General features: G+C 33.5%; 1 protein-coding gene across 1 annotated transcript; it reads right to left on the reverse strand.

Annotated features, from left to right (window-relative positions):
- Positions 1–2,702: 2,702 nt before the first annotated feature.
- On the reverse strand, positions 2,703–13,412 carry LOC115712184 (uncharacterized). The gene is made up of 16 exons (XM_030640433.2): positions 12,989–13,412; positions 12,669–12,802; positions 12,435–12,492; positions 11,452–11,667; positions 9,627–9,902; positions 8,994–9,128; positions 8,767–8,892; positions 8,381–8,425; positions 8,174–8,281; positions 6,741–6,883; positions 6,515–6,638; positions 5,978–6,052; positions 4,936–5,295; positions 4,763–4,852; positions 4,179–4,335; positions 2,703–3,405 (listed from the first exon to the last, which is right to left on the reverse strand). The coding sequence occupies exons 1-16, from the start codon at positions 13,187–13,189 to the stop codon at positions 3,134–3,136; spliced, it is 2,520 nt and encodes an 839-aa protein (XP_030496293.1). The 5' UTR covers positions 13,190–13,412; the 3' UTR covers positions 2,703–3,133.
- Positions 13,413–13,575: the final 163 nt, after the last annotated feature.

Consider the following 13,575-nt stretch of genomic DNA (forward strand, 5'->3'; position numbering starts at 1 on the left):
TTTATTATGATACTAGGAAATTAAGCTGCGCTTTGATCGAGCTCAACCCCTTTTTATAATTTTTTTTAATTATTTTAATGTAATTTTTTTACATTTTATTTAAAAGGTTATACAAAAATAATTAATAATTATGAGAAGTTATTTTATTATTTATTGGAAAAAGTAGAATAATATGAGATTCTAGTGTAAAAATCCTATTAAAATAGATAAATTAAAAAAATAAAGATGATAGTACGCCACATCATCTCTTCAAGATTTTGCTTTATATAAGTATATAAATTGATTGTCACATATTTGAGTTTATTCATGATAATGATACAATCCATTTTTTTAAGGGTAAATTGCGGTATATATACTTAATGTTTAAGATTTTATACACTTAAATACTTTATATTTATTTTTGGAGGCAAAAATACCCAATGTTACAATTATCTTACACTCGTTACTACCACTTCTCTTAACTCATAAATATGGACACGTAAAGCGCCCAAATGCATTACATTTATTTTTTTTATTTTAAAACTTAAAATTCTTAATATCAGAAACTAAATGATACTTGTTTTAAAAAAAATTAGTTCTCATAATAATTTTCACATATATTGCACTGTTTCACTCAGTTATGATAATTTAGTTTTGTATCTCTTTTATTTTTTTTAAAAAAAAAAACAAGTAGCACTTCGTTTTTTATATTAAGAATATTAAATTTTAAAATAAAATAAATAAATATAATTCATTTGCGCCCTCCACGTGTCTATATTATGAGTTAACGAAAGTGGTAGTAACAGATGTAAGAGAATTGTAACATTGAGTATTTTTGCCTCCAAAAATAAAAAAAGGTATTTAAGTGTATAAATTCTGAAACATTAGGTATTTATACCACAATTTACTCATTTTTTTAATTAACAAAAATCGGCCAACATTTTCAATCAATAAAAAAATAATGTGTATCCTATTAAAATAATTGTGTCTTTTAACCTATATAATGTGTTATGTCATACACGATTATGTTACAATACAATACAATGTATATAACCACTTGAGGGTAGCTCAAGTGGCCATAGGAGGGTGCGTGTGTGTTGGAGGTCCTGGGTTCGAGTCCCAGGTTATGTATTGTGTAATATATAAACGCTTGAATCAAAAAAAAAAATACAATACAATGTATATAATTAAAAAATAATATTAAGCAGTAAAATATTAAAATATCTAAATTAAGACCTAATATTTAAGTATTAAAAATTATAACAGGTAAATAGATGACCCTACCAAAATTATAATTTAATTTTAAAATTCATTTGTGGACTCCTAACCTAGAAACCTTTATTATTGATTATTTGTCAGAATTTATTACTGTATATATAATACATTGGGCGTGAGCCATTTCGCAGCCGTACCACGCGGGTTGGAATCGCTGCCATATATATATATATAGGGAAATTTGAAATTCTATGCTTAAAATACTATTTAATTTTTCCCCTAAATGTATAGTTATTAAAATTGGTCTTATATGACAACTTTCCTAATTTTCCTAAACTACCCCTCACATTTCAAACAATCATCCTCTCTCTTCCTCTTGCTCAACCGAACCATCCCCCACGAAACCCATCCCTCTCACAGCCACCCAACTCCGTCGACGCTCAACCCCGAAGCCTCAACCCACCCAGCCCCCTCTCTCTCTTCGTCTCTCTCGGACCCGAAGCCTCAACCCAACCAGCCCCCTCTCTCTCTTCGTCTCGAGGCGAAAAAAAAAAAAAAAAAAAAAAAAAAACACTCGAGTGGTCCGATGGTCGAACTATGGGTCCGATGGGATCGGACCCATCGGACCCATGGTCCGACCATCGGACCACTTGAGTTTTTTTTTTTTTTCGGTTGAGACGAAGAGAGAGGGGTTGGGTCCGATGGTCGGACCCATCGGACCCCATGGTCCGACCATCGGACCACTGGAGTGTTTTTTTTTTTTTTTTTTTAGTTTCAGAGAGACAAAGAGAGAGAGGGGACTGGGTGGGTTGAGGCTTCGGGTCCGAGAGAGACGAAGAGAGAGAGGGGGCTGGGTGGGTTGAGGCTTCGGGGTTGAGCGTCGACGGAGCTGGGTGGCTGTGAGAGGGATGGGTTGAGCCTCGGTTGAAAATTTTTTGGCTGTGAGAGATGGGTTTCGTGGGGGAGGGTTCGGCTGAGCAAGAGGAAGAGAGAGGATGATTGTTTGAAATGTGAGGGGTAGTTTAGGAAAATTAGAAAAATTGTCATATAGGACCAATTTTAATAACTATGCATTTAGGAAAAAAAATTAAATGGTATTTTAAGCATAGAATTTCAAATTTCCCTATATATATATCAATCATGTATAATAGTTTAGCTAGGTGTAAATTTTCCTCTTTTTCTTAAAAGGAAAAATAAAATAAAAACAAATGTCACTCCATACCAAACTTTAACTTCCCCTTTAAAACCTACATATCCTAATATTGCGCGCATGATCTACACTGTTTGGTAAGAAGATATAAGTGAATGGAGAGGGATGGAGGATGAGAGGGGTACATTTGGTAAGAAGAGATGAGTAAATGGAGAGGGGTGGAGGATGAGAGGAGGACACACTAGAATTCATTGTTTAGTAGGAGAGCAAATGAGAGGGAGATGAGAGTTGAAGCGGGGAACCTTCTCCCTCCAATCCTAAAAATCTAATCCCTCACATAAGAAAAAGACAAACTAAATATACTAATATCAAAATTATCCTTCTAAGAAATAACAAATATTTTGACCAAACAGAATACTAATTTAATAACTTTCTCCCCATCCTTCCAACTTTACTCCTAACTCTTCATTCTTCTAGCTTTATTCCTAATACCATACAACACAAAGAAGAGTTAGTATCCTCCCCATTCTTCCTAAAATCCCCTTCCATCTTACTCTCTCCGTCCACCCTACCAAGCATAGCCTTAATATTGAACAAATGTCTTGCGAGAATAAATAACAGTAAGTTAATACTACAAATAACATTGAATGTAATTTAAGACAGCCCTTGGACACACTCTTTAACCAATGTTTCCCTGCCTAACATCTTCATCACCTACTCTATCATTCGTAAATAATCTCAAGGCTCAGGCAGTGAAACATCCGCTTATGCAAAAACAATTACAAGCGTTTAGCCTTGACTGAGCATTTTTCTGAACTCATCATTGGATTTTGGCTGTTCGTCATGCTTTTCCTCTGTTTCGGGTTTCTTTGAACTCAGATTAAGTGCAGCCACGTTCCTCGGAAGTGCAAATGTGTTTTTTCCTTTGAGCTGGATATGTTCAACTCTAGGCTTGCGTGCATTAGACTGTGCTGCATGGGGTGGCCCAGATTGTTGAGAGGAACTGACAGACTCCCCAGATGCAGAGTCCTTAGCTGCATCGGTGCAATCAGGACGTCGTGCTGCAATATCACACCACCATGGTTAACAAGAGAGCAGAAACAATAAAGGGAAAAACAAATCATTTGACAGATCAGCTACTGTCAGATTATATCAAACGTTTATGTTTCAGGAGAAACCAGCACCAAAATTATTAATCTAAAAGATAAATAACATCAAGCACTGAACAAATATTTTAAATAACGAAGAAGAAAGAATCAAATCCAACAATGTTTCTATGACAAGTTCACAACACCAAAATTACTTATCTAATAATTGGATGGAGATCCCTCTATCAAGATGCAAGTACAAGCAAACAAAGAAAATATTAAACTGTAGAAATACATGTATTTAATTGTTTTTCAAGATTGCATCTTCAAGCCATGACATGGAAAATATTGGTTAGTATAACAAAAATGAAATTTAAAATCATATATATGAGCTTTCTCCATTGTTCCTTTAAAGAAAACATCACACCTATATTATTAATAATTAAAATAATACTAGAGGGTCTTCTTCATTCTTTTTTTGATAAAAGCCACTTCATTCCAGATGTGGATCCTAAAAACTTTTCTAACGATAGCACTACTTTCAAAAGTTGTTATACCCTAACAAAATAACTACTCAGAATGACCAACAGATACGGAAAAACTTATTGGAGTGTACAGGATCTAGATTTACTATGCTGATGGCCCAACCACTGCAGGACATGCATTCTTGTACACCCCTGTTAGTTGCCTAAAAGCTCAAACAACAATATACAGCGAGCATGACAAAATAAATCCGCCCAGCCTACCTAGCCCGTGTGGGAGATTTCGATCAGAGAGATCTCTTTTGCCACGCTTTGGTTCTGACCGTGCAATGCTCAGCTTCCTTCCAAGTAGAGTCTCCTTGTTCTTTGATATAGCAGCAGCAAGGTGTGCATCATCTAAGAAATCCACATAAGCCAGACCCTTCAAAATAATAAATAAATTAATAAAGAGAAGAAAAGAGAACTAACAAAATATCACCAATTACAAGCGTTTGCTCTATAAATTTGTAATTGGTCGTTTAGTTCACAGAGAAAACTCGTCAACAATTATACAATTCAATTTTGTTGATACTTGATAGTTCAATTGCTTTTTAATTGAATAGTTAGATATATAGTTTATCCCTTCAATAAACTGACATCTGCACTAGCACTAGAATACTGCTTATTCAGAATCTATCACCACAGGAGACTGAATAATAGTGTGTACAAGGATAAATAATATTTTTACATTAAAATATAAGCAGATCAAATAAAAGAATGTGACTGGGAGATGGAAAATAAATATATGCACTTTGATAGGTAATAGGTAGGCACATATACTAAACAAATTTATAGAGTAAGAGAGAGACCCGTGATTTTCCAGTAAACTTGTCACGTAGTATTCGGATACCACCAACTCCACCATCACTGAAAAATTTGGTCAGATCTTCTGAGGTTGCCTGGACAAAGTTCAAACTATGAGGATTATGCTCATAATCTACTCAACAGATACAAAGCAGCAGTAAATGGAATGTTCACTTGCCTTGAGGGGAAGATTTGATACAAATGCAGTGCACTGGTCAGTGTACACCCTTGCTTTCTCCTGGTTAGAGTCTTTAGAATGCTCCTCTTTTTTCCCACATGTTTTCTCTACTTCTGCATTGGTCTCTTCTATCTTTTGCTTCTCAACTGAATTTGACACATGAGCTTTGCCCTTTTCGCCGACTTTGTTTAGGTTTTGGACAGCATCTTTACGCCTCTTTGCTGGAGACTGCTCAAGAGTTATATCTGAGGTTGGCCTTCTCTTTTCTCGAGTATTCTTCTCAGAAATGCTTTCCCTCTCTGCCAATTTAGATTCTTCCCGTGACCTAAGTAACTGTAATTCTTCCAGACGGGGAGTAACCTAAAAGAGGCAGCAACAATGAACAATAAAATCTTCTTTTATCACAATTTCTTCTGCATCATGTTTAGTCATGAACGCATCATTTAGGAGGAAAGTTGGAAGGTAATTATCACGAAATACTAACTATAAACACCCCATAAAACTATTTTTTCCTCCCAAACATGGATACCTCCAAAAAATTTAGGCTAGTACTTATCTTGCAACTGACAACAAAGAAGAAGAGCATTTTTGTGTTTCAAACTCTATGCTTGCATTTCACATGCATTTATTTTCCAGTAAGGAGTTAGTTTGGAAAACGAGAATAGATGTAAAGAGGCTTGATGGTAAAACCTTTTGTCTTAGAAACACTAACAATGTAAAAGTAAATCAGAATCAGAAATATGTTGCAACAAAACAATATATAATGCTTGCATTTTCTTTGATGTGTAGTTTTCCCTCCTTTTTGGCATAGGTTCTTACCATATCAGGTAATAAAAATACTAATAGCGTGAAAACAATGAAATTGTAATTATCTATTATACATATAAAAAAAAAAAAAAAAAAAAAAAAAAAAATCATGTCCGAATGGAAATTGTATCCCATTTCTCCACACTTTTTATTCTAAATAGTCATCTGAAAGATTCATTTGCCTTTAATAGAAAGAGTTCCAAAGCATAACCTTAAATAGAAAGACTTCACATACCTTTTGTGTTGCGTGATCCAAATCCTCCAGTGTGCCAAACTCCCTTTCAAAGCGTAACCAAGCATGGCAGATGTCCTGAATGATTCTGTTTTTAGGAAGGGAAGGTATCATCTAATTTAAAATACTTAATATTCAAATGAAAGGCTTATTCCTTGTCAATATTTTGGGTTCAACAATCATCGCCAGAACTTAAACCAACCCTTTCTATATGATTAAGCAAAGATCAACCACGGCCTACTCCCTTTCTATATGATTAAGCAACCCTTCTATATGATTAAGCAAATATCAACACTTTTTAAAGCCGTATTGGACATTAATTATAAAGCCTTTAAATTTCTATTAGACAACCACGGCCTACTCCCCAGCTAGAAACCAACCCCGATTTAAATCCCAACCCACAACAACCAAAGCAAAAAGGTAGCATTCCCCAGCTTTATGCCTAACCTATCTAATAGGTGTATATTTCTTTTCTTAAATAGTAACTAGCTATCAAATTTCAAAATGAAATAAATAACAAATAAAAATAAAAAGCACTACCTCTGAACCGGTCCCAGGAAATCTTTTACTGTAGCATCTCTTATATATGGACCGAGCTTCCTTGATATGACCCGACTCTATTTCCATTGCTATGTAACCTCCCCAGGCTTCCAGCATTGAACCACTGAAAGTAAATGGAAAGTATTGTACCGGATTTTAAAAAATAGGAACAAGGTTTATTTAGCGAGCAAACAAAATTGTGTAAATGAGAATTAATTGATCAAACCAGATCTTAAGAAAAGTCTCCCATACTCCACGAGCTGCAACCAAATCTTTTCCTAGGGTTAGCTCTAATCGTGCCCAATAAGTATGTAGTCGAAGAAAAGCGTCTGTGTTCTTCAGGTGTGGAGAGAGGTAATCTGATGCAAGCTGAAAGTCATGAATTGTTCTGAATTACAACAAACTCAGTATAATTACTTCAGCAGAACCATAGAAATACAATACTATTTACAATAACCATAGCCCATTATAGCATTCACTGCACTCCCAGAAAGGCCATATCTGTTCCTGGGCTTTGTTAATTCTATTATGGCCAATGAGTATCTACATTCCAGAAGGGTTCCTTGTAGTATTTCAATTGCATATTGTGAAGGCCAATGAAAATGCACAATTGCAACCTCCCATTTCAGCTTTCCTATGGCATCTCAACAGTCACATTATCCATCCTAATTAATAGGGTTTTCCACCTTGCTCAAAGGCCTTAAGTAAGTGGTCTTTTTCCCCCTTCAAATTTTCAGTAGGTTGATAATTTGAGAGGATCACTTCCATTTTTTTGGTTTGTCTAACCAAGTACGATTTAGGGGATTTAAGCTTGGTTATATAGGGCTAGAATATCCTCATGATTTCTAAAGTTGCATATTTTGAAACCATTATGGATCAATATACATTGCCAAGAATTCACAGGTTCTTTAAATTGATCAAGTGATGCATCATTAATTAAAGTAGTACCGGTAAGAGTAAAGACTATCATCTAGAAATCACTAAAGTTCTTAGAGAATTTTTTCTACAAATGCCTAGAACATTCTAGAGTAATTACTATTGTAGAAATATGTAGCAACTTCTAATAATAATTTTACCATTAATTTTATAATTATTTTATTGTGTAGAACAATAAAAAAAAATATGAATACTAAATTTAATAATATAGTAAAATAAACTAATAAAATAATACAACTGGCATAAATGTAAATAAAATAGTGCATTTATTGTGAAACAAATTTTCTATCACAGCAAATGTTATGCCAAATTCGGCACAAGATTTGCTATGTGCCAAATTTGCATCACATTTTGGCACACCATTAGAGCACATTTTTTGCTAAGTGAGCTATAATTTAGCTTTCTATCACTTATTGGAGATACTCTTAGGTATATCAAATGGTAACTTCAAGATTGGAAGTTTCCACATGTTGATCTAAGTCTATAGATAAACTCTTCAAGAAATCAAGTATGCCCCCACTTTAAAATATTATAGAATTATGATTTAGACAATCAAGGGAATAATGGTACTCAAAACCATGAAATAAGAAGATAACATTGACTAAATTAAAAAAACATGAATAACTAACTCGGAATACAACAAGCTAACAACAAAAGCTTTATCCTTAACTCCACTAAGTCTAAACAAATAGAAGCGATGCACAAATAAGATATAAAACAAACCTGAAATGTTTCCCTTACTAAAGAATAATCCAAAACATCCTCAACTTCACTACTGAGCAAGATTCTTCGCCGCAAGCCATCTACTCGAGTGAGGAATAAATCCAGGTACTGACAATAACAGGTACCAAAAATGAAGCACTCACATCCAGAAGCATTTAAGAATAAGGAACAGCCAACGGTAAATTACAAAGCATGGTAAATTTGTACCTCGTCAAGAGTGGAAAAAGTGCATTGCAAGGCCTTCTCAAATACCTAAAATTGAATAAGAAAAACCACCCACTTAAGAAGATAAAAGGTGAAACACAGGAATTTTTCGTAGAGAGTGCAATGAAATTTGTACACTACAATTCTTAGAGCAGATTTTCTAGCAAGCAAATGTATGGAAAACTAAAAGCTGGCTTTACAATCCCTCCCTTCTCTCCCCACCCCCCACCCAAAAATAATCAATATTAAATAAATAAGCACAGACCAGCTAGTAATTTATTTCATTGATAAAGACATCAAACAGGAAAATGAAAATTTGAACAGTTTACTTCATTTCAAAGAGAAATATCATCAAGTAAAGGTGTACTAGTACAAGATCCAACACATACAGCAGCAATTTCCTTTTCAGAGGCACGGCTGCGTTCCATGTAGAGCAAATATCGAACCCAAAGTTGTCCAACCCAGGGACAATTTCTTACGGCCCTTGAATAAACTTTGCTTATGGCATTGCCAACCTAAACAAAAGAGATATAAAAGTTTGCAACTACAATCGCATTACAGCCATAAAAAAATGATTAAATAAACAAATAATATGGTATGTGTACAAGAGAAAAACCTTGAAGGTCTTATCCAAATAGCGAGTATAGTCAAGCCATAGATCACTCGATACAGGAAAGTCTGTAATAGCACGTTCGTAAAGAACTTGAACACGTGCTGGATCTCCAAGAGATTGCTCAAATTTCAAGTAATTCTGCAGGATGAATGAATATTCCTTAAAACAAAGAATCAGATAAAAAATAAAAAATAAATAATGAAACCAAAGAAATAAGCAAACTAGTGGCTTTATTTTTTCCTTGCAGGAGGAGAGAAAAACTTCTTCCAAAACAAGACTGCCATTTCCTTTTTTATTTATTTGTTTATTTATACAAGAACCCCTTCCCCCCTTCCCCACACACTCACACCAAACCACATGAGCACCAAGTGGTAGCAAGACTACCATTTCTAATGAACACAAATGCAATTTAGTAACCTAAAAAATGTAGGTAAAATCATAAATGTTAAATCCAATCATTTATACATCCATGAGCGATATAGTCAAAGTAGTTGCTTTATTTTATTTTATTTTCCATGCAAGAGTATCAAACATATCTTTTCTATAAAAATAACATAATAACCATAATTATCAACCTTAAAGAAAAGTAAAAGCAAAATCTGAATTTTTATATATAATAATTCTAAATCAATGTACCATGTACTCTTGGAATCTTTCTGTGTCAGCTTTATCCAGCGTAGAAATCTTTTCTTCAAGATTAACACGAGCATTATACATATCCAATGCCTTCTGGTATGCTGAGGCAACATGAGAAGGCACCCCATCCAAGTCACCAGATTGGACATCAGCCATACTTCCCTGCTCCACCTCCCAGGTCTTGTAAGCAAGAAGTGTTGACCTCATATCTAAATGAGGGACAGACAATTGACGATGGAATATACTTCGAACACGCTGTATTTGCTTTTCTTTTGCCTGCAAATTTAAGATGTTACTCCTCACACATAGATCCCAGGAAAATTCTAATTGTAATAGAATACTGTGAGGAAGGGAAGAATGAAGCAACAAAAATAACTGCCGATTAAAAAAAAAAACGATTTCACACTTGCATTTTCAAACCCATTTAGTTGAGCTGCGGTGCAGGAAAAAACTAAAATCAAAATTGCAGAATTGTTCAACATCTACACCTTGATTGATCGAATTATTGAAGCATTCGATTTGTTAGATTTTGAAACATACTTGACATGGGTTTGAATTGGGGAACTTTGCTTTAGTTGTTTAACATTTACCTTGAGAATTATTTTGTTTCTTTCTTTAAATGCTTACGTTTTTATTACAATTAGATCTTGGAAAACGAAAAGCAAATAACAATATAACAAAATAAAATAAAAAACACAGAAATAAAATGTAACTTCTATTCTGCACTATTTCTGTCATTTTGAAATAGAATTTGAAAAAAAAAAATTATCATTTTGTAAATTTAAATGTGGGAGTCTAGGGTTTTTTAAAAGCAAATCCAAATAAGTTTTTAAGTTTTAGGCTTAAAAATGAAAACATAATTTTTATGATTTTTGAGTTTTCAAATCATTGATTCCAAAAACCCTTCAAAAATTCCTTTACTTTTCTGTTTTGAGATTACCAACCAATCACCAATTCATTTTTTTTAAAAACTCATGGCATCATTACTGCCAATCAGGCTTTTAAAACTAATTTTTCACATACAAAATTCAAATTTTTGTTTCAAATTTACTCCTTTGGAAAACACAACTTCTCAATCACCAACCAATCAGCCCCTAAATTTTTATGTTTTTCAAATTTCTATGCAGTTTTTTGAACTTGGTCATCCTTCTCATGTGACTTTTTATGAACGCATAGAATTCTACTTTTAATGAACGCATTTTTGTTTCTAGTAATTTTTGTTTCAAATTTACAGAACACATTTTTGTTTTTCAAAAACAAAATTTAAAAACAAAAATTTTAATTTCATTTTTGTGATTAAAAAATTAAAAAATAAAAGTGTTACCAACCGTCACCTAAATAAATATTATGTTTTAACTTGTAATTACACATATACATTAATTTAATGATTTATTTTAATCCCATTTGAATATTGCACCACTTTCACCCCCATCCAATTCAAAACATACATTCGACTTAACTGAGGAAATCAACTGTAATCCCAATATATTTTTGTAAACCTTGCTACCAAATAGATTTGTCACTACACAACTAACATAGCCAAGAACTAAAACATGCATGAAGCAAATTTTCTCAATACAAGTTATTTACACATTACAACACCATAAACTATCAAGAACCAGACCACTAAAGATAAGATACAAGGTTTTCTTGTAATATACAAAAAAAAAAAAAAAAAAAAAAAAAAAAAAAACCTACAGGTGATGGAAGACAAAATGAAAATGTAACTTGAAATGAAATTATAAGTCAACACTCACAATGAAAATGAAACTAAGTCCAAGCAATAATAAACCAAGAACATAAAGACAAATAGTAAGTTTTTAACCTGAATATCGCTCTCATTGACAGTATGAACAATAGCTTGCTCAAAATCTCTATATGCTTCCCATATCTTACTTCCTTCAGAAACATGCAAACCAGTGGCTGTAAGAGCACGTTCGAATAGATCTCTTGCCTTGGAGATACCAGCAGGTGAACAATCTTTTACTGAAGCATCATATTCTTGAATGAAATCTAAGTAGTCAGACCAAAGAGAGGCAGACTACATCAAAAGTAATGCAGTTAAATGTTAATTCTCCAATAAACATGTGAAACATTGAAAAAGGGGGGATACTAAGGACAAGTAAAAAAACTACTAGGCTAAATATGTCACTCGTAAAACCTCTCTTGTAGATTGCATAACTTACATTTAATTGAAACTTCAAAGACTAGAGAACCCAAACATAACAAATAGGAAAAAAATAACAATAAAGTAAAGCCCTGCATTATAAGGATCTACCAAAGGCCCTTTCAAGAGCATCATGTTAAATTTATGAATTCAATTTATTTATCAAATTAAAAGGCAAACATTGTCCTGTACTCCTATGTTGATAATGTACATTAACATAATCACATTTTATTTACTTTTAAGTTTTGACTGTTATGGTTATCATTTTCATGGTGATGTAAACTAAACGATATAAAAGCAATTAAATATTCAAATGCTTCGGAAATATATATTGGAGGTTTTGACAAGGACAAAAACCTTCATGTCAGAAAACAGTCGTGACAATGGCAAGAAAAGTGTTACATATCTCATTCTCAACATTTACTTATATACATTAAAAGAAATGGTTGAGCTTCAGTGGTATTTTAGTATAAATTTCTAATTTTTTATCTTCAAAAGATAGACAGAAAAGACTCAAGTACAAAACGAAATATGCCATCCTCCAGTCCATGGAAGATCTTTTCACACCCTTTTGCTTTCTGGTATGCAAAGCAAATGAAGATAAATTTAATCCGATTGTCTCAACAAAAAGCAGTACTAACCAGATAATCGGATACTCCTCGCTCGTAAAGCTTTTCAATTGCAGGAAATGCCTCAGTTCTAACATGTAAACACAAACAAAAACCAGACCCAAATTAATATATAGAAACTCAGGGACGTACATATATGACAATTAACTCTACAATGCATATCTATACACCTATCGGAAAGTGAAAATTTTACCACAAATTGTAAAGGGCAGATAATGAAAATAAGAGGAAAATGGCATGCATCACCTTGAGATAAGAGAAGATTCATCTCTAGCCCATTCCTGCCACATAACAGGGATCAACGGGAACAGGTCACTCATGGCTTCTCTTGCTCTTCTCAACTTCTCAATGTCACCCGTTTTCCTAAGAAGGTTTATGTACTGGAAAGCATTGACAACATCAGCTCAAAAAAAAAAAACTAGAAAACGAACTTATAATCAATCAAACCACGATATTCCAAAGGTCAATATTTTCTAGTTCTGGTTTTCCTTTCAGGTCATTCTAGGAAACCAGACAGAGAAATAGCTATATAAAGAAAGAGAAGGGTCCAAAAATGAATGAAGTACCTGAATATGAGCGTCGTAGTTGGAAGGATTAGTTGAGAGCTCAGTTTCCAGAGTTTGAAGTTGAAGGTTGTCCCGAGCATCGTCGTCGGAGTCAGAATCGGAGTCTGAGTCCGATTGAGGGCTTTGGTGAGCCATGTCCGGCATCGGTTCGTCTCCGTCAGTTGGCAGCTGAGATTCTAAGGTTAGGGTTTCCTCCTCCATTGCTAATTAATTATTATTTTTCACTTAACTTCTTCACTTCACACACTTCTCTTCGCCAGAATGGGCAAGACTCAAACTCATATTTGTAATTTGAGGCCAAATTTCTTGAACTTGCACAATTTACAATTAAAATTTGGCACCATCAACTCTTTAGAGCTATTTACCATTACATTTTTAATATTTTATTATTAAACTAGAAAATGGAACTGCGCTTCGCCCAGTATTTTATAAATTACAAAAAAAAAAAAAAAAAAAAAATATTGAAATAGGAGAACCATAAATTACTCCTTCAAAGTACCAAAATTATTAAGTAACATTATTCTATTGACATTATACTTTTTTTTTTATTTAATGTATAATTTTTTTTTTTTTGATGAAAGGAGAAC

This window comes from Cannabis sativa, chromosome 4 (genome assembly GCF_029168945.1).
Source record: "Cannabis sativa cultivar Pink pepper isolate KNU-18-1 chromosome 4, ASM2916894v1, whole genome shotgun sequence".
Lineage (NCBI taxonomy): Eukaryota > Viridiplantae > Streptophyta > Magnoliopsida > Rosales > Cannabaceae > Cannabis > Cannabis sativa.

Bases quoted from the DNA above. Each gene is read 5' to 3' on its own strand.
- LOC115712184 (XM_030640433.2), bottom strand. From the start codon at position 13,189: ATGGAGGAGGAAACCCTAACCTTAGAATCTCAGCTGCCAACTGACGGA. The intron at 6,884-8,173 runs GTTTGTTTTATA...CATGACTTTCAG, and splicing joins TAGTAAGGGAAACATTTCAG to CTTGCATCAGATTACCTCTC. The intron at 4,336-4,762 runs GTCTCTCTCTTA...ATTATTTTGAAG, and splicing joins AGTTTACTGGAAAATCACGG to GGTCTGGCTTATGTGGATTT.